At 37.7% G+C, this 26760-nt stretch overlaps 1 protein-coding gene across 1 annotated transcript in view; it reads left to right on the top strand.

The window, feature by feature from the left end:
• Positions 1-26760, top strand: part of LOC143227954 (uncharacterized) — a 40707-nt gene that overhangs the window by 13182 nt on the left and 765 nt on the right. Inside the window, exons 3-8 of the mRNA XM_076459303.1 lie at positions 12188-12396; positions 16566-16696; positions 19317-19420; positions 25013-25065; positions 25350-25429; positions 26123-26514. Of these exons, the coding sequence (XP_076315418.1) occupies positions 12188-12396; positions 16566-16696; positions 19317-19420; positions 25013-25065; positions 25350-25429; positions 26123-26514 (969 nt within the window). The remainder of the gene's footprint in view (positions 1-12187; positions 12397-16565; positions 16697-19316; positions 19421-25012; positions 25066-25349; positions 25430-26122; positions 26515-26760) is intronic.

Here is a 26760-nt window from a genome sequence, read left to right as displayed (position 1 = left end):
GTAATCACATCCTTGTTGTTCTTAACTTCACAACATATAACACTGATGTAGTCACTTCCTTGTTGTTCTTAACTTCACAACATATAACACTGATGTAATCACATCCTTGTTGTTCTTAACTTCACAACATATAACACTGATGTAGTCACTTCCTTGTTGTTCTTAACATCACAACATATAACACTGATGTAGTCACATTCTTGTTGTTCTTAACTTCACAACATATAACACTGATGTAATCACTTCCTTGTTCTTCTTAACATCACAACATATAACACTGATGTAGTCACTTCCTTGTTGTTCTAACATCACAACATATAACACTGATGTAGTCAATTCCTTGTTGTTCTTAACATCACAACATATAACACTGATGTAGTCACTTCCTTGTTGTTCTTAACATCACAACATATAACACTGATGTAATCACATCCTTGTTGTTCTTAACTTCACAACATATAACACTGATGTAGTCACTTCCTTGTTGTTCTTAACTTCACAACATATAACACTGATGTAATCACATCCTTGTTGTTCTTAACTTCACAACATATAACACTGATGTAGTCACTTCCTTGTTGTTCTTAACATCACAACATATAACACTGATGTAGTCACTTCCTTGTTGTTCTTAACTTCACAACATATAACACTGATGTAATCACTTCCTTGTTCTTCTTAACATCACAACATATAACACTGATGTAGTCACTTCCTTGTTGTTCTAACATCACAACATATAACACTGATGTAGTCAATTCCTTGTTGTTCTTAACTTCACAACATATAACACTGATTATATTTCTGTTCTCAGTTCATGTTTACTGTTAGCAGTATGTCAAGTAGTCGACATATTTTAAATAGAAGTTATTATTTTAATATTTTATGGTTTGTGACAGAAAAGTGTGAATATATCACAATCGAGAATGGATACCCTTGTGACTATTGTCGGTTGATTTACGTTTAACTTGTTTTAAATACTCGACAGGTAAGCAAACATACAGTCATGTGAAAAAGTTAGGACTCCCTATGAAAGTCTGTGTATTTGTGTAACATTTTTTGGATATATGGATATTTAATCTCAATTTTAACAATACTGAGAGATGATAGAAGTATAACTAAACAATTAAAACTGAAGAAAAGACTTTTCAAGATCTTCTGTAAATGTAATTCTACAAAAATGCATATTCTGAGGAAAAAGTTAGGACACCCTACCCCCTAATAGCTAGTGTTACCCCCTTTGGCTGAAATAACTGCAGTGAGACGCTTCTTGTAGCCATCTACCAGTCTCTGACATAGGTCTGAAGAATGTTTTTCCCACTCCTCAATGCAGAATTCTTTCAGCTGTGAGATGTTTGGGGGGTTTCTTGCATGTACAGCCTGTTTCAAGTCACCCCACAGCATCTTAATGGGATTAAGATCTGGGCTTTGACTCGGCCATTCCAGGACTCTCCATTTCTTAGTTTTCAGCCAGTCCTTGGTGGATTTACTGGTATGTTTTGGGTCATTGTCCTGTTGCAGGGTCCAGTTCCGCTTCAGCTTTAATTTTCTTACAGATGGACTCACATGTTCCTCAAGCACCCTCTGATACACAGTGGAATGCATGGTGCATTCTATGATTGTGAGCTTTCCAGGTCCTGCTGCAGCAAAGCAGCCCCAAACCATGACACTTCCACCTCCATGCTTCACAGTTGGTATGAGGTTCTTTACTTGGAATGCTGTATTTTGTTTACGCCAAGCATGTCCTCTGTTCTGGTGTCCAAATAATTCAATTTTGGACTCATCTGTCCAAAGAACATTATTCCAGAAGTCCTGGTCTTTGTCTACATTCTCTCTGGCAAACTTCAGTCTGGCCTTGATGTTTTTCTTAGAGAACAAAGGTTTCCTCCTTGCACACCTCCCATGCAAGTTAAACTTGTGCAGTCTCTTTCTGATTGTAGAGACATGCACTTTCACATCAACAGTAGCCAGAGCCTGCTGCAGGTCCCGTGATGACATGTTAGGGTACTTGGAGATCTCTTTTAGCATCTTGCGGTCTGCTCTCGGGGTGAACTTGTTTAAACGACCAGACCTGGGCATGTTGGCAGTTGTTTTGAAGGCCCTCCACTTGTTGACTGTTTTCCGGACAGTGGAATATCTGATTTCAAAATCTTTTGGGATCTTTTTAAATCCATTACCAGACTCATAAGCTTCTACAATTTTCTGTCTGAAGGCCTCAGACAGCTCTTTAGCTCTCACCATGGTGCTCACTCCCACTTCAACAGTCAGGAGCACACCAAACTAAATGTCTGAGATTTAAATAGGGCAAGCCTCATTCAAAATGCTGAGTAACGATCTTCTAAAATCATGTGCACCTGGTGTGATACACCTGTGTGTGAGTTGAGCCATTTTAAGTGGAAATAAATGTGGGGGTGTCCTAACTTTTTCCTCAGTTAGAATATGCATTTTTGTAGAATTACATTTACAGAAGATCTTGAAAAGTCTTTTCTTCAGTTTTAATTGTTTAGTTATATTCCTATAATCTCTCAGTATTGTTAAAATTGAGATTAAATATCTATATATCCAAAACTGTTACAAAAATACACAGGCTTTCATGGGATGTCCTAACTTTTTCACATGATTGTACGTGTACGTGTTGTCAAAAAACATACTCATTTAAAAACGCATTTCTACCACGTATGCCACAAACCTTTAAAATATCTGTAATAATATATGACCTTTACTTTAGCTTTGACCTTTGAAATGCTTCAATTAATGTTTTTCCACCATTCCTTTTCAAACTCTGGATAAATCTTTCTTCGCAAACATTCCTTAAATGTTATTTCAAAGATGTAGTCAGTATGTATTTGTATGTGTAAAAAGAGACAAACAGGTACAACATTTGATCTCGTTAACGAGTTAATAAATATTAATGAAGCTAAACTTCGTTGTTGTTGGGTTTGTTTTTGATAAAACAATAAATTTTCTAGCTACAACTACAGTTGTTAAAAATATTGTTTTTTTAACGTATTTCCTTTTTAATGTTGTTGTTAAGAAGTTAAATTTCATGGTTACTGCCTTTCACACAACAAGTTTTCAAAGTTCACCGACAGTCGTTGAAAATAATAGCTGTTTTAGTTTTACTTTTCTTTGTTATTATTTTGTTTCCACCATGTTATGAAACTGTTTTATAATTCTCGGCTAATCGCAGTGGCATTCAAATAGCGTTTAACTTACTGTATTACTTAGAACACGTTCAAATGCTATGTCCTTCGTGACTAGGGCTTCAAAATAGTAGAATTTCCATTTCCAGCTCATGTCCTTCAATACAGCTAATTATTGTAAATTGTTAGAAGCTCAGGTTCTGAAAGCCGTACTTTAAGAAAGTCTGTCTTGTGTCGCTTCTGTTCTCTGGTTATTTCTATGGAAATAGCATATATTACTTACACACGATCTTACGAAACGCGAAAATTAGAAAACAGACAAAACCACGCTGAATTGGCTGGGTCACGGAAATCTGCTTGGTAAAATTATCGTTTATGGAATTATTATACAATTGATATGTTCACGTTTTTCTTTTGTATGTCAGGGTTTCATTTCCTTGTCTTATTTCAAATATTTGGAAGCATATTTAATACGACTAACAAATTTCGAATTTCTTACCCACGTCATCACACTGTTCGCACATCATCACACAGTTCACACATCATCACACTGTCCGCACATCAACACACTGTCCGCACATCATCACACTGTTCACAAATCATCACACTGTCCGCACATCATCACACTGTTCACACATCATCACACTGTCCGCACATCAACACACTGTTCATACATCATCACACAGTTCGCACATCATCACACTGTTCACACATCATCACACAGTTCACACATCATCACACTGTTCGCACATCATCACACTGTTCACACATCATCACACAGTTCACACATCATCACGCTGTTCGCACATCATCACACTGTCGCGCACATCATCACACTGTTTCGCATATCATCGCACTGTTCGCATTATCGTCACACTGTTCGCGCGTCATCACACTGTCTCGCACATCATCACACTGTTCGCGCATCATCGCGCTGTTCGCGCGTCATCACGCTGTTCGCGCATCATCACGCTGTTCGCATATCATCACACTGTCGCACGTCATCACACTGTTCGCGCGTCATCACACTGTTCATACATCGTCACACTGTTTCGCACATCATCACACTGTTCATACGTCGTCGCGCTGTTCATACGTCATCACGCTGTTCGCACATCATCACACTGTTCGCACGTCATCACACACTGTTCACACGTCGTCACACTGTCTCGCGCATATCACACACGCTGTTTCATACATCATCGCACGGTTCGCGCGTCATTACACTGTTTTCACATCGTCATCACGGTTCGCATATCATCACACTGTTCGCGCATCATCACACTGTTCGCACATCATCACACTGTTCACACATCATCACACTGTCGCGTAATCGTCACACGGTTCGTACGTCGTCACACTGTTCACACGTCATCGCACGGTTCACGCATCGTCACGCTGTCGCGCGTCATCGCACGGTTCGCGCGTCATCACACTGTTCGCGCATCATCACGCTGTTTCGCACATCGTCACACTGTTTCACACATCATCACACTGTCGCGCATCGTCACACTGTTCATACATCATCACACTGTTTCGTACGTCGTCACACTGTTCACACGTCATCACACTGTTTCGCACGTCATCACACTGTTCGCACATCATCACACTGTTCGCACGTCGTCACACTGTTCGCGCGTCGTCGCACTGTTTCGCGTCGTCACGCTGTTCGCGCATATCATCACACTGTTCGCACGTCGTCACGCTGTCGCATATCGTCACACTGTTCGCACATCGTCACAATTGTTTCATACGTCATCACACTGTTCGCACGTCATCACACGGTTCGCATTATCAAAACACTGTCGCGCATCGTCACACGGTTCGCACATCGTCACACTGTCGCACGTCGTCACACTGTTCGCATTATCATCACACTGTTCGCACATCATCACACTGTCGCATATCAACACACTGTTCGCACATCATCACACTGTTCGCACATCATCACACTGTTTGCACATCTTCACACTGTTCACGTCATCACACTGTTCGCATATCATCACACTGTTCGCATATCAACACACTGTTCGCGCATCATCATCGCACTGTTTCGTATTATCATCACACTGTTCTACATCATCACACTGTTTCACATATCATCACACTGTTTCGCATTATCATCACACAGTTCGCGCGTCATCACACAGTTCTACATTATCATCACACTGTTTCGCGCATCATCACACAGTTCACATATCATCACACTGTTCGCATTATCATCACACTGTTCGCAATATCATCACACTGTTCGCTGCATATCGCGTCACACTGTTCGTATTATCATCACAATGTTCGCACATCATCATCACACTGTTCGCGCATTATCACACTGTTCGCGCATCATCACGCATGTTCGCACATCATCACGCTGTCGCGCATCATCACACGCTGATCGCGCATCATCACACTGTTCGCGCATCATCACACTGTCGCGCATCATCACACGGTTCGCACATCATCACGCTGTTCGCATATCATCACACTGTTCGTTCGTCGTCGCTGTGTTCGCACATCATCACACGGTTCACACATCATCACACTGTTTACACATCTTCACACTGTTGTTTCGCAATCATCACACTGTTTCGCACATCATCACACTGTTTCGCACATCATCACACTGTTTCGCATTATCATCACAATGTTCGCACATCATCACACTGTTGTTCGCATCATCATCACACTGTTCGCACATCATCACACGGTTCGCATATCATCACACTGTTTCACATCATCACACTGTTCGTTTCACATCATCACACAGTTCGGCACATCATCACACTGTTCGCGCACATCATCACACTGTTCACACATCATCACACTGTTCACACATCATCACACTGTCCGCACATCATCACACAGTTCACACATCATCACACTGTCCGCACATCATCACACAGTTCGCACATCATCACACTGTCCGCACATCATCACACTGTTCACACATCATCACACTGTCCGCACATCATCACACTGTCCGCACATCATCACACTGTTCACACATCATCACACAGTTCGCACATCATCACACTGTTCACACATCATCACACTGTCCGCACATCATCACGAAAAGTACGAACATCTTATTCCAAGTACCCTCTCGGCCCTAATGCAACACCAGCCATGGTGGACCATGAAGCCACAGTCCAGCACGTTACCCAGAAGGCTAAACTTAACTACACATTTTCACTAAAACTTATGACAGATAATCTTCGAAATGACGAATATTGAATATCATTAGTATGGGTGACTTTAAGAATATGGAGTCAAGTTAGGACCTTTGGCCAAATCTGGGTAATTCCAGATTTCCAAGTGCAGAACTCTGAATATTGCCACAGTTCCAAATGTTAAAATATCTTTTATCACATTAAAAACAAAAGTTATACGTCTGTTTTAGATTAAGAGAAATAAACAGTTGAAGTAGTGAAACATAAAGTAAATACAACAGAAAGAAAACTAATCAAACATCCACTGGTGGATATTAATTAGAATTGGGGTTTGACAACTGGGTCAGCTAGATTAACATGTCTTGTTCGTTTTAATTATACGTTGCTCGCCATGGCTACTAGATTTAAAACTGACCTATGGTTAGTGATGACCATTGCGAAGAGCATACGGACGAACTTGTGAGGTCAAAACGTCAGATGATCTTTATAAAGAGCGATCTTACTGTAAAAGATGGTTAATGGTCAAGGGGTTATATGATCACCATAAATATAAGACACTTTAGAGAAACGACTTTTTAACTTCAGTATTTTGATAGCGATAAAAGTCAGCAGTGGAGACAAGAGTCAACATAAAATTGTATAACACACTCTTCATTCTGGGAGTGAGTGTTTTACACATTACACAGTCTTCATTCTGGGAGTGAGTGTTTTACACATTACACACCCTTCATTCTGGTAGTGAGTGTTTTACACATTACCCACTCTTCATTCTGGGAGTGAGTGTTTCACACATTACACACTCTTCATTCTGGGAGTGAGGTTTTTACACATTACACACTCTTCATTCTGTGAGTGAGTGTTTTACACATTACACACACTTTATTCTGGTAGTGAGTGTTTTACACATTACACACTCTTCATTCTGGGAGTGAGTGTTTTACATATTACACACTCTTCATTCTGGGAGTGAGTGTTTTACACATTACACACACTTCATTCTAGGAGTGAGTGTTTTACATATTACACACTTTTTATTCTGGGAGTGAGGTTTTTACACATTACACACTCTTCATTCTGGGAGTGAGTGTTTTATACATTACACACTCTTCATTCTGAGAGTGAGGTTTTTACACATTGCACACTCTTCATTCTGGGAGTGAGGTTTTTACACATTACACACTCTTCATTCTGGAAGTGAGTGTTTTACACATTACACACTCTTCATTCTGGGAGTGAGTGTTTTACACATTACACACTCTTCATTCTGGGAGTGAGTGTTTCACACATTACACACTCTTCATTCTGGGAGTGAGTGTTTTACACATTACACACTCTTCATTCTGAGAGTGATGTTTTTACACATTGCACACTCTTCATTCTGGGAGTGAGGTTTTTACACATTACACACTCTTCATTCTGGAAGTGAGTGTTTTACATATTACACACTCTTTATTCTGAGAGTGAGGTTTTTACACATTACACTCTCTTCATTCTGGGAGTGAGTGTTTTTACACATTACACACTCTTCATTCTGGGAGTGAGTGTTTTACACATTACACACTCTTCATTCTGGGAGTGAGTGTTTTACACATTACACACTCTTCATTCTGGGAGTGAGTGTTTTACACATTACACACTCTTCATTCTGGTAGTGAGTGTTTTACACATTACACACTTTTCATTCTGGGAGTGAGGTTTTTACACATTACACTCTCTTCATTCTGGGAGTGAGTGTTTTACATATTACACACTCTTTATTCTGAGAGTGAGGTTTTTACACATTACACACTCTTCATTCTGGGAGTGAGTGTTTTTACACATTACACACTCTTCATTCTGGGAGTGAATGTTTTACACATTACACACTCTTTATTCTGGGAGTGAGGTTTTTACACATTACACACTCTTTATTCTGGGAGTGAGTGTTTTACATATTACACACTTTTCATTCTGGGAGTGAGTGTTTTACACATCACACACTCTTCATTCTGGAAGTGAGTGTTTTACACATTACACACTCTTCATTCTGGGAGTGAGTGTTTTACACATCACACACTCTTCATTCTGGAAGTGAGTGTTTTACACATTACACAGTCTTCATTCTGGGAGTGAGTGTTTTACACATTACACACTGTTCATTCTGGGAGTGAGTGTTTTACACATCACACACTCTTCATTCTGGGAGTGAGTGTTTTACACATTACACACTCTTTATTCTGGGAGTGAGGTTTTTACACATTACACACTCTTTATTCTGGGAGTGAGTGTTTTACACATTACACATTCTTCATTTTGGGAGTGAGTGTTTTACGCATTTCTTTTTGAGAATGTGATATCTACTCATTCCTTTTTAAGGGACATTTCTCTGTTTATTTTGCTGGGGGTGACTATGACGTTTTCCACTTTCTTATTTGATAACTAGGTTTTTGGTAGCTTTTTATTTGGAGGGTGCGGTGACTTTTATATCACTGTTTTGGAAAGTGCAGCATTTATATGTTACCTAATTGGGAAGTGAGGCCTTTACCCACTTCTGATTTTAGGGGATGTGGTATTTAATTATTCTTATTAGGAGAACGTGACGCTTACTCATTTCTTATTTGGGTTTGTAGCATTTAACCATTTCTCACTTGATCAATGGGCCCCGGCATGGCCAGGTTGTTAGTGCGCTAGACTCGTAATTCGAAGGTCGCGAGTTCGCATCCCGGTCGCACCAAACATGCTCGCCCTTTCAGCTGTAGGGGCGTTATAATGTGACCGTCAATCCCACTATTCGTTGGTAAAAGAGTAGCCTAAGAGTTTGCGGTGGGTGATGATGACTAGCTGCCTTCCCTCTAGTCTTACACTGATAAATTAGGGACGGCTAGCGCAGATAGCTCTCACGTAGCCCTGCGCGAAATTCAAAACAAACAAATTTTATATATGGAATTTAATGTTTCCCACATATTGTTTAGTGTAAATACTTGACTTGGGTACCAAGGAAGGTTAGTATCAGTTCTTTCTTATTTTTTCTTTTGTTTTTCTCCTGATTCCAGGATTGGAACCTACAAAGACATTTCCTAAAAATATGGAAATAAGTTGTAATTCAAAACGCATAATCGCTTTCTGGAACATTAAGCTGCAGCTCACAGAAAATTCAAATTTAAAATCCTGTGATAAACGACTCTCAAGAACTGATAAGTTTCCTTTTAAAGGTAGCCGTGTGGTTAATCACACCAAATGGTAAAGGTCTGCTGTACATTTCACCTGTCCACGAAATACACGCATGTCTAAAGAGTAGCATGCATGGGGTGAATTGTTAATATATGTCTCTTATCAAATAAAAAAAATAAAACAGAAGAATACATCGACCGAATTTCATAAGTATTGCCTTACTACAATGTACATACCTTAACATTTGTTTTTACCTTGAAGGGCTGGGCGTGGCCTTGCTGTTTATGCCGTTGAAGCATAATTACACTCTGTGGGTGTGTTATAAACGTGACAGTCAAATCCCACTTTTCAATTAAGCGGGAATAACCCAAGAATGGTAAGTGGATGCCATTTACTAGTTGCCTTCCCATAATCCATCAGCTCTATATGAGGAAATATTATAAGCAAATAATCCCTCATATAACTTTCCTCAATGTTCTGAAACCACTAAAAAGATGTATCACTACTGTTAAATGAAAAACTTTCCGTAGGCCTGTTTCCTTCCACTCACCCACCTATCAGCATTGTTATTTTAATATTATATGAAAAACCTTTCCATAGGCCTGTTTCCCTTTCACCCACCCGCCTATCAGCATTGTTATTTTAATATTATATGAAAAACTTTCCATAGGCCTGTTTCCCTTCCACCCACCCACCTATCAGCATTGTTATTTTAATATTATATGAAAAACTTTCCATAGGCTTTTTCCCTTTCACCCACCCACCTATCAGCATTATTATTTTAATATTATATGAAAAACCTTCAGTAGGCCTATTTTTTTTTCTAACTACCACCCATCAACATTGTTATTCCAATGTCATTTTAAAAAATTGTCAGTAGGCCTGTTTCCCCTTCCACCTACCCACCCATTAGCATTGTTATTTTAATATTATATTAAAACTTTCCATAGGCTTTTTCCCTTTCACCCACCCACCCATCAGCATTGTTATTTTAGTATTATATGAAAACTTTCCATAGGCCTGTTTTTCCTTCCACCCACCCACCCATTAGCATTGTTATTTTAATATTATATGGAAACTTTCCATAGGCCTGTTTCCTATGGGTTCCACCCACCCACCCATCAGCATTGTTATTTTAATATTATATGAGAAACTTTCCATAGGCCTGTTTCCTCTTCCACCCACCCATCAGCATTGTTATTTTAATATTATATGAAAACTTTCCATAGGCCTGTTTCCCCTTCCACCCACCCATCAGCATTGTTATTTTAATATTATATGGAAACTTTCCATAGGCCTGTTTCCTATGGGTTCCACCCACCCACCCATCAGCATTGTTATTTTAATATTATATGAGAAACTTTCCATAGGCCTGTTTCCTCTTCCACCCACCCATCAGCATTGTTATTTTAATATTATATGAAAACTTTCCATAGGCCTGTTTCCTCTTCCACCCACCCACCCATTAGCATTGTTATTTTAGTATTATATGAAAACTTTCCATAGGCCTGTTTCCCCTTCCACCCACCCACCCATCAGCATTGTTATTTTTAGACTTAACATCATTATTATTTAATGACTTTTTGGGAAATAATAACATACTAAAACTACAATGTTCGTATTGTCTTTTCATCTGGCCGGTAAATTATACATACAATGGTCTAACTGACCAAATCGTAAATCTCTGACCTTGAATTGACCAAAGAGAAGGCAGTCAGCCAAATAGAGACATTAAATGTTTTCGTAAAGCACTCGCAGTTGAAAAGGTGAAGCTTTTCAACCAATTCTCGAATATGGGATTCCCCGACGTCCCTGTTCTGATACGTTTATTACTTGAACATGCTTGAACCCCTTTGACATATTCATTGGTCATCTGATGTTCTATACACAAGAAGGTCAGGGTTATTTCAGCCATGTTAAGAAAAAGGACTAAAACGTAAACTGGTAAACAAAAATCTACTTTTCCGTATTAAAAGTAAAGTTTTGATGGTTTCTGTGATTTCGCTCAAAGCTACTCAAAAGCCACTCCTGATATCCATCGTTAATTTAGCTGTGATAGACTAAAGTAAAGACAACACCAGCTTTTGTGAAACTCTTGTCAAACCGAATATTGGAAAATGACCTTCACTCATCCGCTACTACGAGGTGCGGAGCGGGTTTATTTGGTACAGCGGAACCACAGCTCCACAGTTTATTGGTCCAATTGACAAAAGAAGTATTATGATGGAAACATTTGGGTAAGAAACTCGACCAATTTCAAGGTTGCTACAGACACTTACTTCTCTGAAGAGATTTAACACCTTTCTATGCCCACATTCTGGCCCGGCATGGCCAGATGGTTCAGGACTCGACTCGTAATCTGAGGGTCGCGGGTTCGAATCCCCGTCACACCAAACATCCTCGCTCTTTCAGCCGTGGGGGCGTTGTAATGTGACGGTCAATCCCACTATTCGTTGGTAAAAGAGCTCGCGATGGTTGGTGACGACTAGCTGCCTTTCCTCTAGTCTTACACTACTAAATTAGGGATGGCTAGCGCGGATAGCCCTCGTGTAGCTTTGCGCGAAATCCAAAACAAACCAAACCCCCATTCTTGTTTATTAATATACCAAATGTGGGAACGTTCCAGTCTTGTAACCTAACGAAGGTTCAAAATGTCAGGTAGGCAGCATCAGATATATGATAACGTAATTATTAATGACTTTTATATATATATATTTCAAACAGAAACGTTATAACGTGCAGAGAGAATTGTTGTGATAGTCAAACATTGGTTTCTAAAGCAACGGATGTCAAAGGTCAATCAGAAAAAAAAGAACGTTCAGTTTCCTTCAAGTCAACAAGCCTACCTTTACCGAACTTGCATAGGCTTCCATCACCAAGGCAACTCTGTTCAACTTACGTTACTAAGGCAACAACAAAAAAGCATACTTATGGTAAGAATAAGTTTGGGTTTTGGTTATTAGAAAATATTTGTAGTGTCTGCTATACGAGTGTTAACTCGCACAGCAGTATGCTACAAAATATTGTCTGAGTGTTTGTGTTATAAAAATGTTTTGTTTAATAGTATGTGTTATAAAGACGAGAGTATTAAAATATATGAATTTTAAAACGAAGTCGAGACCCTGCTACAGAAAGTAATGAAGCAAAAATTGAAGCCACAATTATATATTTCATACATTTATAAAATATATTTTTTACTTTGGTCTGTAGATAAGTCTATAAAATTGCCGAAGAAATAATTATATATTATAAATTTCTGATTTATGTTTCATTTTAAATAAATATTTATTAATGTTCTTGTTTCTTTACTTTTATGTTACATCTGTGTAAAGTATATATACTAGATGGCCAAAAGTATGTGTACACCTGACCATCACACCCATATGTGTTTGTTGAACATCTCATTCCAAAACTATGGGCATTAATATGGAGTTGGTCCCCCTTTGATGCCTCCACTCTTCTGGGAAGGCTTTTCACTATATTTTGGAACATAGCTGCGGGGATTCGCTTCTATTTAGCCACAAGAGCATCAGTGAGGTTGGGCACTGATGTCAGGAAAGAAAGCCTGGCTCGCAGTCGATGTTCCAGTTCATCCCAAAGGGGTTCGATGGGGTTGAGGTCAGGGCACTGTGTAGGCCAGTTAAGTTCTTCCACACCAACCTCTGCAAACTATGTTTTTATGGATCTCGCTTTGTGCACGAGGGCATTGTCATGCTGAAACAAAAAGGGTCTTCTCCAAACTGTTACCACAAAGTTGGAAGCATAAAATTCTCAGGAATGTCATTTTATGCTGTAACATTAAGATTTCCCTTCACTGTAACTAAAGAGTCTAGCCCAAACCATGAAAAACAGCCCCATACCATTATGCCTCCTCCACAAAACTTTACAATTGGCACTATGCATTCAGGTAGGTAGCGTTCTCCTGGCATCTACCAAATCCAGGTTCATCCGTCAGACTAACAGATAGTGAAATGTGATTTATCACTCCAGAAAACGCGTTTCCACTACTCCAGAGTCCAATGCCAGTATGCTTTACATCATTCCAACTGACGCTTGACATGGTGCATGGTGATCTTAGACTTGTGTGCGGCTGCTCGGCCATGGAAACCATTTCATGAAGCTTTCGATGAACAATTATTGTGCTGACGCTGCTTCCAGAGGCAGTTTGAAACTCGGCAGTAAGTGTTGAACTGTGGACAGACGATTTTTACGCGCTTCTGTACTTGGTGGACCCGTTCTATAAGCTTGTGTGGCCTACCGCTTCGTGGCTGAGCTGTTGCTGCTCCTAGACGTTTCCACCTTACAATAACGGCACTTACAGTTGACCGGGGCAGCCCTAGCAGGGCAGAAATTTGACGAACTAACTTGTTAGAAAGGTGGAATCCCATGACAGTGCCACGTTGAAAGTCACTGAGCTCTTCAGTACGACCCATTCTACTGCCAATGTTTGTCTATGGAGACTGCATGGCTGTAAGCTTGATTTTATGCATCTATTAGCAATGGGTGTGGCTGAAATAGCCGAACCCACAAATTATAAGGGGTGTCCACATACTTTTGGCCATGTAGTGCACCTTCCCTTTAGAAGCTGTCATGTGTCTATTAAAATAACACCATCTATTTCGTTGAATAGATACTTAAGTACGTCCATGACATATTTACCATTTAAATTTCATCTGTAGGTATCTATGGAATTAAAATGGAATGTCAAAAGCTGAAACCCACAGACCAGTCAAGTACACTAAAGTAATCTCGAAGCGACAATCCTAGCCATCTAGGCACTAGTTCCACTGCCGTGTTAATAAAGTATGTGGTAGTGACGTGTTAATAAAGTATGTGATAGTGACGTGTTAATAAAGTATGTGATAGTGACGTGTTAATAAAGTATGTGGTAGTGATGTGTTAATAAAGTATGTGGTACTACTGACCTGTTAATAAAGTATGTGGAACTGACGTGTTAATAAAGTATGTGATAGCAACGTGTTAATAAAGTATGTGGTAGTGACGTGTTAATAAAGTATGTGGTACTGATGTGTTAATAAAGTATGTGGTAGTGACGTGTTAATAAAGTATGTGGTACTGATGTGTTAATAAAGTATGTAGTAGTGACGTGTTAATAAAGTATGTGATAGTGACGTGTTAATAAAGTATGTGATAGTGACGTGTTAATAAAGTATGTGGTACTGATGTGTTAATAAAGTATGTGGTACTACTGACCTGTTAATAAAGTATGTGGAACTGACGTGTTAATAAAGTATGTGATAGCAACGTGTTAATAAAGTATGTGGTAGTGACGTGTTAATAAAGTATGTGGTACTGATGTGTTAATAAAGTATGTGGTAGTGACGTGTTAATAAAGTATGTGATAGTGACGTGTTAATAAAGTATGTGGTACTGATGTGTTACTAAAGTATGTGGTAGTGACGTGTTAATAAAGTATGTGGTAGTGACGTGTTAATAAAGTATGTGGTAGTGATGTGTTAATAAAATATGTGGTACTACTGCCGTGTTAATAAAGTATGTGGTACTGACGTGTTCATAAAGTATGTGGTACTACTGACGTACTAATAAAGTATGTGATACCACTGACGTGTTAATAAAGTATGTGGTAGTGACGTGTTAATAAAGTATGTGGTACTGACGTGTTAATAAAGTATGTGGTATTTACGTGTTCATAAAGTATGTGGTACTACTGACGTGTTAATAAAGTATGTGGTAGTGACGTGTTAATAAAGTATGTGATAGTGACGTGTTAATAAAGTATGTGGTACTGACGTGTTAATAAAGTATGTGGTACTGACGTGTTAATAAAGTATGTGGTAGTGTAGACGAAAAAAACTGTTGTTTGAATTTTACATACTTTTAACTCTGGTGTGTCTTACAACATACTTTTAACTCTGGTGTGTCTTACAACATACTTTTAACTCTGGTGTGTCGTACAACATACTTTTAACTTTGGTGTGTCTTACAACATACTTTTAACTTTGGTGTGTCTTACAACATACTTTTAACTCTGGTGTCTTACAACATACTTTTAACTCTGGTGTGTCGTACAACATACTTTTAACTCTGGTGTGTCTTACAACATACTTTTAACTTTGGTGTGTCTTACAACATACTTTTAACTTTGGTGTGTCTTACAACATACTTTTAACTCTGGTGTGTCTTACAACATACTTTTAACTCTGGTGTGTCTTACAACATACTTTTAACTTTGGTGTGTCTTACAACATACTTTTAACTTTGGTGTGTCTTACAACATACTTTTAACTCTGGTGTGTCTTACAACATACTTTTAACTCTGGTGTGTCTTACAACATACTTTTAACTTTGATGTGTCTTACAACATACTTTTAACTCTGGTGTGTCGTACAACATACTTTTAACTTTGGTGTGTCTTACAACATACTTTTAACTGCATAACTGCAAGATCTTTCACACAACTTAACATAAGTAACAAATCTTCAAGGTAACGTGTGTCGTACAGTGTAAGTTAGTCAAGATAACGTTTATCGCACAGTGTAAGTCACTAAAGTAACGTGTGTCGTAAGTGTAAGTTACCAAGATAACGTGTGTCGTACAGTGTAACTTACCAAGGAAGCGTTTGTCATAAAGTGTAAGTTACCAAGGTAGCGTGTGTCGAACAGTGTATGTTACCCAGGTAAGGTGTGTCGTACAGTGTACGTTACCAAGGTAAGGTGTGTCGTACAGTGTAAGTTACCAAGGTAACACTCTGTTTGTTCTAAAGCTTCACCCACAATTATAATGTTTGTTATTTTCACTTCCATTTTCTCTCTTCATTTAATGGCGAAGTAAGACGTAGTAAGATATAAATTTATTAAGGGAATTTGGGTGTAGGCAGAAACTGTTAAGGGTAACTACTATAGGAGGAAAGGAAATAAGAAGTGAAATCATACAGGGGCATACAGGGGCGTGCCTCATCGGAAACATTTTGTAATTTGTTACTGAAACTTTTTTATGGTACTCAAGGTTGATTTTAATAACTATGTTTTATGCATACAAGGTTTGCAACTTGCCTCTGAATACTTATTATAGAAGTCTTCCAACTGTTTAACGTCTACTTTATGTGTTTTTGTTTTATTAGGAAACAAAAAACGAGCAGGATTGGTAGGATCGAGCCAAACTGAAACAGCCAGCTCAGTTCTCCGGAAAACCAGGGCTGGAACCTTGGTTTCCTGCTTCCGAGAAACAAATACTCGAAACCCAAGAAACAATGTAAGAAGACTTCACGTGAAACTTAGGTTAACGATAGTTACTAAGATACGTTCTGACGTATTTTCTGTATTATAAAATATTTAATATTTCTTCCTGGATTACGAAACGAATCACTTACATGTGGTGATCATCTAAAAACCGAAGACCACGTAGTAAGAACTGAAAGTTCACCCTTCCCTCGTCACAAATTAAGAAACAGAGGTTAAGATCTCTTTGATCACATAAAAACTGAAGGTTTAGTTGTCCTTGGTCATGTAGTAAGAACTGGATGTTCAGCTTTCTTTGATCACAAAAAAACTGAAGGTTTGGTTGTCTTTGGTCATGTAGTAAGAACTGGAGGTTAGGCTCTCTTTGATCACAAAAGACTGAAGGTTTAGTTGTCTTTGGTCATGTAGTAAGAACTGGAGGTTCAGCTCTCTTTGATCACAAAAAACTGAAGGTTTAGTTGTCCTTGGTCATATAGTACGAACTGGAGGTTCAGCTCTCTTTGGTCACAAAAGACTGAAGGTTTAGTTGTCCTTGGTCATGTAGTACGAACTGGAGGTTCAGCTCTCTTTGATCACAAAAAAACTGAAGGTTTAGTTGTCCTTGGTCATGTAGTAAGAACTGAAGGTTCAGCTCTCTTTGATCACAAAAAAACTGAAGGTTTAGTTGTCCTTGGTCATGTAGTAAGAACTGGAGGTTCAGCTCTCTTTGATCACAAAAGACTGAAGGTTTAGTTGTCCTTGGTCATGTAGTAAGAACTGAAGGTTCAGCTCTCTTTTGATCACAAAAGACTGAAGGTTTAGTTGTCCTTGGTCATGCAGTAAGAACTGTAGGTTCAGCTATCCTTGGCCACGTAGTAAAATCTGAAAGTTCAGTCCACTTTAACCACGTAGTAAAAACTGAAAACTCGGTTCCGTTTGGCTACTTAGTAAGAAATGAAAGTTTTGCTCTCTGTGACCACAAAAAACAACCAAAAGAAACAGGTGAACTGAAGTTGGCTTCTCTTTGGCCATAAAATTAGGCACAAATATTCATCAAATACAAAATTTGTAAGTCTTTTCTGTTATGCAGCTGGTGTAAGATGTTGTACGAATTGCTTCACACAAACAGGTTTGAACGAATAACAGCTACATCGACATATGAATTACGACAATGAAAATGGAGATAGACACATCTGGAGCTCTGGTGAACATGTATATTCGTTAAGTAATCAAAAACAATCCGGATTTTCGTAATGTTACGTGAATATAGGGGAACATAAATAAATAATCTCTTAAAGAAATAGTTCATACTTTAGGTATTCATTTTTAGTGTCTCAACCAGCGTGTCGCCTGAATAATTCAGTAGCATCAGAACCACGAATCTTGTATCACTTTACTGCAGTGAGTAAGGGATAACGTAAAAACAGAATAGATATTATGTACGTTATGCCAGTGTAAGGAACCTCCTATTATTTGTTTGTTTTATCGAGTTTCGTTCAGGTTTGAACTTTTTCGAAGCTAAATTTAATTTGTAGAGTGGAAATTTACCAAACTTTGTCACAATTGGCCACAAGTTGCACGGTAGTAAGAGTGAAATGAGTAACCGGTGAAACAGTCATTTTCCTGGAGCTGTGAACAAGATAACTGACATTCAAAGAGGTTTAGCTCTACCAAATCCCCACAGAATCCATCTTTACAACCTTCTCCCAAATCACATAATTGAACGGAAGACCAAAACTCTAAAACTGCGCCAGTGGAATCTGGCTTGAGGCAAATGGAAGATCGGACAACAAAGTTTGTTGTCGTCCAACCAGCGATATAACATTTCAAAAATAATACAAAGCACGTCGAAGAAGTTTGATTTGGTTAAAATGAAAGTGCACGAGCACCATCTGCACTAACCGTCCCGAATTTAGCAGAGAATACTAGACGGAAGGTAGCTAGCTAGTCATCACCACCCACCGCCAAATCTCGGGCTACTCTTTCACTGAAAAATAGTTGGATTGACCGAAACATTATAACTTCACCACGACTAAGAGGATGACCTGTTTGGTGGGACAGAGATTCGAGTTGAGAGTTCCAACTACCTGGTCATAGGTTGATGAAGTGTCTCCGTATTCGTGGTGGTCGCAGGTTACACTTATAATGAAAAGTCAAACATCCAAATATCAAAAAAAGTTACAAGTTGTTAACCCTGCATGCGACGGAATACCATCTCTGTCTACATTCAAATTGTGGATCCATCAAAACAAACGTTTCAGCTACATGTCCAAGTCAACATGCCAGGTCCTTCATAAGATACAACATGCCAGGTCCTCCATAAGATACAACTACAAATTGGAATTCATACCACACATTCGCCGAAGCCCCTGTTAAAGCACCACATGGAACTCCTTAAACCTCTGTACCATTAAGCTGTTCCAACGAACCCTCGCCCGCTCCGGGTTGATGAAAGCTATGATAAAAGAGTCTGATAACGCTGACCTCAGTGCATTGAAGTCTGATAAGCAATGGTTTCTAACCATGACAAACATAATTCGTGGAGGAAGAAGGGGCTATTAGGTTATAAACAGAACCATCACAATCAGTGGAAACACTATTAACCTTATACCGTTGCTACAGATCATGAACACCTGTGTTTTGTTTATTCCTAGGCTTCAACCAGCACTGGACTGCTAAGCTCATCCCAAGGACGCATACTACGTACTAATCAGCTCGTTTATTCAGCGTCACCACGTGACAATCGAACTCATAAGAGGTACGTTTTATATCCTCTGATAATAGAGATCGCAATACTAGTCTAAGGGAGTTAAGTCTTCAGAACTATACTATCGTGTTTATAAAACAAATGTTTAAAGCAATACGATTTCATTAAAAATAATTTAAACCAACAACACTTTGTTAAATAGAATAAAGTATTTCATATATTGTTTTTATAATTATTATTTTTTCAGATACGAAAAACGAACGGCAGTTTTCTTGTGTCCCGCATTGTGTCGTTAAAATTCAGGGTTCAATTCCACCTTTATGTAGCTTTGCGCTGAAACAATCACAGCGCCACCTTCTGTTAACATGATAACACAAACAAAGTATAAGAATAAAAAAATATGATAAAACAATTTTTAAAAATCAAAAGGTTATTGGATAAAACCAGAAATGAAATGAAAACATTAAGATACAGAAGATGTCCAAGTAGTTTCCACACATTTCACAGACGTTATAAAAGTAACAGTTACAAGAGAATGTTTTTATATCGTTTCATTTCTCCTAGATAAGAAGGATTCCTACAAATGTATATTTAGTGATGGACACCAACAACCTATAAAATATGTGTTTCCATAGTTCTCTTAAAACATTGGTAAACAAACAAGGAACTGAATAGTAAAGACATTCGTAGCTATGTAACATTAGTTGAATACAGGACCTGAGTTGTATTAGTAGAATACAGGAGCTGAGTTGTGCTAGTAGAATACAGGACCTGAGTTATATTAGTAGAATACAGGACCTAAGTTGTATCAATAGAATAGAGGACCTGAGTTGTATTAGTAGAATACAGGACCTGAGTTGTATAAGTAGAATACAGGACCTAAGTTGCACTAGTAGAATACAGGACCTGAGTTGTATTAGTAGAATACAGGACCTAAGTAGTATTAGTAGAATACAGTACCTAATTAGTATTAATAGAATACAGTACCTAAGTAGTATAAAATATGTGTTTCCATAGTTCTCTTAAAACATTGGTAAACAAACAAGGAACTGAATAGTAAAGACATTCGTAGCTATGTAACATTAGTTGAATACAGGACCTGAGTTATATTAGCAGAATACAAGACCCAAGTTGTATCAGTAGAATACAGGACCTGAGTTGTATTAGTAGAATACAGGACCTGAGTTATATTAGTAGAATACAGGACCTAAGTTGTACTAGTAGAATACAGGACCAAAGTTGTACTAGTAGAATACAGGACCTGAGTTGTATTAGTAGAATACAGGAGCTGAGTTGTGCTAGTAAAATACAGGACCTGAGTTATATTAGTAGAATACAGGACCTAAGTTGTATCAATAGAATAGAGGACCTGAGTTGTATTAGTAGAATACAGGACCTGAGTTGTATAAGTAGAATACAGGACCTAAGTTGCACTAGTAGAATACAGGACCTGAGTTGTATTAGTAGAATACAGGACCTAAGTTGTATCAGTAGAATACAGGACCTGAGTTATATTAGTAGAATACAGAACCTGAGTTGTACTAGTAGAATACAGGACCTGAGGTTTATTAATAGAATACAGTACCTAAGTAGTATTAGTAGAATACAGTACCTAATTAGTATTAATAGAATACAGTACCTAAGTAGTATTAATAGAATACAGTACCTAAGTAGTAGTAGTAGAATACAGGACCTAAATAGTATTAATACAATACAGTACCTAAGTAGTATTAGTAGAATACAGGACCTGAGTTATATTGGTATAATACAGGACCTGAGTTATATTGGTAGAATACAGGACCTGAGTTGTATTAGTACAATACAGGACCTGAGTTATATTAGTAGAATACAGGACCTGAGTTGTATTAGTAGAATACAGGACCTGAGTTGTATTAGTAGAATACAGGACCTGAGTTGTATCAGTAGAATACAGGACCTGAGTTATATTAGTAGAATACAGAACCTGAGTTGTATTAGTAGAATACAGGACCTGAGTTGTGTTAGTAGAATACAGAACTTGAGTTATATTAGTAGAATGCAGGACCTAAGTTGTATTAGTAGAATACAGGATTTGAGTTGTACTAGTAGAATACAGGACCTAAGTAGTATTAATAGAATACAGGACCTAAGTAGTATTAATAGAATACAATACCTAAGTAGTATTAATAGAATACAGGACCTAAGTAGTATTAATAGAATACAGTACCTAAGTAGTATCAGTAGAATACAGGACCGATGTTTCAGTTAAATACAATTCATACAGATTGAATAAAGCTAAATTGTCACTCAGAACTCATTAATTAAGTTCGATAAGCCTGTAACACATCTGTTATGAGGTGAATGTAATACACAAGTTTGTTATGTGTTATCCGTGTTTGTTCATGGGATTTAACTGTTAGATTTTTTATACCTATGTGATTTCCCGTGGGTAAAGAAATATACCTCATGTACGTTCTTCACTTACCTTTGACCCAGACACGCATGACCTTGTGATTAGCGTGTCGAGCTCGAACTTGTAAGGTCGAAGGTTTGAACCACGATATGTCAGTTTAGTACTCTCGGCTATTGGGAAAGAGGGTCGTTTTAACTGTGACGGTCAGTTTCCAAACTGTATAATTGGCAGAAGGTACTTTTGGCGGATTTCCTTCCTTTTGGTCAGCATTTCTAAATTAGAGCTGGCTAGATATGAATTCTAGACATCTGTAACGTGATTTAGTTTGTGTCACGTTGAGAAAATGGCTTCCATTCATTATCACAGTATTTTTAAAACATTGAACGTGAAGTTATTGTTTGTTCAAGAATATAAATAACTTCAAGATTTATTCCTTTGAATGTGACATCATGAACTACGTAAACAATTCCCAACACTGAGTTTTAAAAGAAATTCCCCAGTTTTCATAGGGGTCGCTTCTTATGACAGAGATCTTTAACAACGAAAAAAAAAATGGAGGTACATTTCCCGCCGTATTTGTCAGCATCAATCAATCAGAAATATAAAAGTTTTACGTTCTAGTTTGGATAAATTGTTTTCGTGATAAGCGAGGCTTAACCTCGAAATGAAGTTACTTTAAAAGACAATAACCATAAATTTTGAAATATCATACTAGTCTTCTTGAAGGTAAAAAACTGAGGTCAAAAAACGACTCAGTTCAATCACAAAAAAAAAGTCTTTACTTAGAATGTTCTGTTGTTTGATTTGATTGGCTGGTAAAACTGTTTTTTTTTTTTATGTGTAACGTGATCTACCTCTTTTATGATGTTCTTGTTTTATTACATTCTGTTAAGCTGTTTGTTTTACGTGTCAGTAAACTGCTGCTGTATACAAAATCACGTTTTTCAGTTTTCAGTAAGTATAGCCGATAAGTAATTTTTTGAATACGCCCGCTCTAACTCACGCAGTTTTCTGTAAAACAACGACTCAGCTTCAGGAACGACACAAATAATGCTTCGTGATGCAAAACATTAATATATTCAGAGTATACTGATGTGTTCACATCTGGGATTTAGAATTTCCAAGATAGGGAGTATCCCTTACATGTGATTGTTATGAAAAATAAAAGAACGGATCAATTCGGGCCACCAGGACCATCCTGAGAGAGACCTACAACAAGTCGTGCCAAGTTGTAATAAGCAAAGTGTCTTGTAACAGATGAGAAACAACGATCACAAATGTCAGTGTCAAAAGTGTTGTAATAGTCTAAAATGAACATGTCACCACAATCATGGTTCCGTAACCAAACACAATTTATTCACCATAACAATTCTTAGAAATAAATTCAATACAGTTAAGAAACAAATGTCTGTCCGAGACTCCACACAAATATTAATAAACAGTTTATCATAAATGGGAATAAATCAGTAATAATGAAATCAAGAAAAAAAAAACAGAAAGAAAAACTTAATTTCAAAAGAAAACCAAACACAATATTCGAACAATATCTCTTTATGTCGCTCATAATACTGATAACAATATCGAGTGAAAACAGTAACAAATGTGCCCTTCAATAACTATCTCAAGAGGTTCGGCATAATCTGAGGGTCGCGGGTTCGAATCCCCATCGCACCAAACTTGCTCGCCCTTTCAGCCGTGGAGGCGTTATAATGTGACGGTCAATCCCACTATTCGTTCGTAAAAGAGTAGCCCAAGAGTTGGCGGTGGGTGGTGATGACTCGCTGCCTTCCCTGTAGTCTTACACTGCTAAATTAGGGACGGCTAGCGCAGATAACTCTCGTGTAGCTTTGTGAGAAATTCCAAAACAAACTGCCTCATGATTTTCTCTCTCTTAGTGAAACTTCTTGAAGGATATTCATTCACAGAGTAGGTCACGGGAGTACATCTCATGTGATCATAGATTTACATATTTTTCTGATACATCCACAGTATCTGTACAACCGTAATAATAAAAATTATAATTTGCCATCTCACAGTGTCTATACGTCCGTAACATAATCAGAGAAGATCTCTGTCTGGAGAACTGACATACTTTTTCACATTTACACAAGTTCCTTTCGCTACATATTCTTTCAACTGTTGAATACCTAAAGCAGTCGTATAATAAAACAGGTATTCATAATATTTCATAAGCAGACATACCAGTCCAGTAGCCCGACCTGTGCCAATAGATTTCTGTTCAATCAGGTTGTTGAAAGTGGCACTGGCAAACTGCCATTGTAATACGCCATCATGTATGGATTATGGAAACCCTGCTGGTAAGAGTTGTGCGTTTTGGACAAGACAGCTTTTTTGACGGATAGAAGACGGTCATACGTAACGGCATGGAGTGTTACTATTAAGTTAAGACTTGGTTTAGATATTAGGTTACGAATATATTTTAAGCTGGATTAATTTAAGTTTCATTATGGTTATTTTTGGTTAAGGTTAAGTTTAGCTTGCCTAAATTAGGTTATTGTTAACTTGAATTTAGCGTAAATAACGTAAGGTTAAAAAATGAGGTTTGGGTTTAGTTAAAAACAGATGAAATACAAATATGAATGTTAGCAAGCCCCACATCAAAGAAATAGTAGTAGTCCATAAACCTAAACATGCTACACAGTCTTGAGTAATACTTTAATACCCCCTAAACAGCGGGAATATTGTAGGTGGCAGCATTGATTGATGATGGACGCCTTTTTTAGGGTTATAAGACAGCGGTTGTTATTGCTTTTAATGCAGAGCTAAACAATGGATGATACGTGCTTTGTGCAACGCAAAGAATCAAACTCTGGTATTTAACGTTGTAAGTTCGTCACCTCACAGCTGATCCACCAGGGAAAAATAGAATAGAAATCGTAAAACGACGTTCCTACAGATACGATGAAAACACTAATTTCCAAAATAAATATCCCTTACTCTGTTCAGAACTCGATCAATAAGTACTTCATCTACCGATCGTCTTTCTAACTAAAATCTAATTCTTTTAAAAATAATTTGTTTTCGAATATGAAACGATCTTGCAAGCAGCAAGTTTCAGAGTTAACTCGGGACTTTTATTTTTTTCTAATTCAAATATTTTTTTTTATTTAAGTATTTTTATGTTACTCAACTGGCAACCAAAACCAATAACATTAACAAACAATAACTCGCAGTTTTATGTTTTTATAAGTAAGCTAAATGTATGGTTGTTCTTTGTATATATCTTCTAGAACACGACACCAGTCATCTCTACCAAGTCATGATTCTATATCTAAACTTACAGGTGAGTTAATGTTATGACTTGTTACCCATTCATGATTCTATATCTAAACTTACAGGTGAGTTAATGATGTAACTTGTTACCCAGTCATGATTCTACATCTAAACCTACAAGGTAAATTACTGATTTACTCTGTATAACGAAATGAACAGATAAAGTCAGGATTCAGTAGTTAAGCCTCAAGGTGAATCGAACTCTGAGTTTACAAATAGTGAGATCTAACGCCATCTGTAGTGTAGAAACGTGTTGTATTCTTAATATAAAGGATTTTTATCCACTTTTAACAGGTGTCAGTCTTGATGTGAGGGGATCTCACAAGGTGAGGAACATCCGAGCTTCCAGCTCCTCCTCAGAATCATCTCAACAAGTGAGTGGCTGCACCGGACGTCTCACTTATCTGATATTACGAATAGTTAGATGATAAACACCATTCGATTAATAAGGCATTTACTATAAATTATATGTAAATATTCAAATAAAAATTTAAAAGAAAAATTCCCATATTCTGATAGAATGAAAGGGTAAATAAGGACACTTAATATACACTTCACAGACACATGATCCGGGCGTTGGCTAATGGTTAATGTATTAAATTGTGAACCCGATAATCCATGGTTGGAGTCCCGTTGCCAGAAAAAAAATGTGTGCTTTGCTATAAGAGTGACAGTCAGATCCGAATACTTGATTAGAAGGATGAACAGTAATGATAAACAAACAAAACAATTCTGACAACAAAAGAATCGAAGAAAACTACATCTCACAGTTTGTTTACTCACGGTTTATACGAAAGTGGAATCCCTGTAAAATTTTTGTTGAATTTTTACATCTAATTTCGACTTATTAAGACATTATTATATCCGACGTAAATTCTCCACAATTGGAAAATATACGTATGAAAGTACATTTTCTTTATTACTGAGGACAAATGGAATTCCTATGGTATGCCCAACACGGGTACCTGAACCCAGTTTTTAGCCTTAAAACTTACAGATGTGCCACTAGAAACATTTCTCTTCTAATGGCAAAGTAGCCAAGTGAAAACTTATTTGTTTTCTTCCAGACATTAGAAGATATTTCGCCCAGTTTTGGGTTATCAGAATGTGATACGTCATGGATGACATCAATATCTAGGGTTCACTCTTCCACCGATTTTCCTGATGAGATAAATCATGGCTCAGAAGGAAAATACGAAAAAACAGAAAGAGATTATAGTAGCTGTAAAGACAACTCGAAAATTCGTTCTTATATTCCAAAAAACACAATAGAAAATGAAAACCCAGAAACATCAAACGGAACTGACATCACGTGTGATACAGAAGAGCCATCCAGTGAAAATGAAGATGCAATGATGACGTTGCTTCTTAATCTGTCACGTCCTGCCAGAGAATGCTGGGAAATTTATCAGAAGCTTCGACAAGAAGGCCTAAAAGTACCCTTCAAAACTTTGAACAGGTAAATATCTCAAGCGTTTTGTCGACATGTTTCAACCTTGTAAAGATAACCATACTTTGATGTTTATTTCAAGTGTTCTGATGTTTTAAAGAAATGAAACATTGACGGTTTAACAGATTTTCGTCTTCGTGATCAACATGTTAATTTATTTATAGGTAATGTATTGCTATTGATGCTTAAAAATAATAAATAATTGATGTTAAAACAGATGAATAAAGTTGTGTTACTAACCCTAATTGTAGTTTG

The sequence above is a fragment of the Tachypleus tridentatus genome, chromosome 10 (genome assembly GCF_004210375.1).
Source record: "Tachypleus tridentatus isolate NWPU-2018 chromosome 10, ASM421037v1, whole genome shotgun sequence".
NCBI lineage: Eukaryota > Metazoa > Arthropoda > Merostomata > Xiphosura > Limulidae > Tachypleus > Tachypleus tridentatus.
Note: the sequence above shows the minus strand (reverse complement) of the source record. Positions and strands in the feature narration are given on the sequence as shown.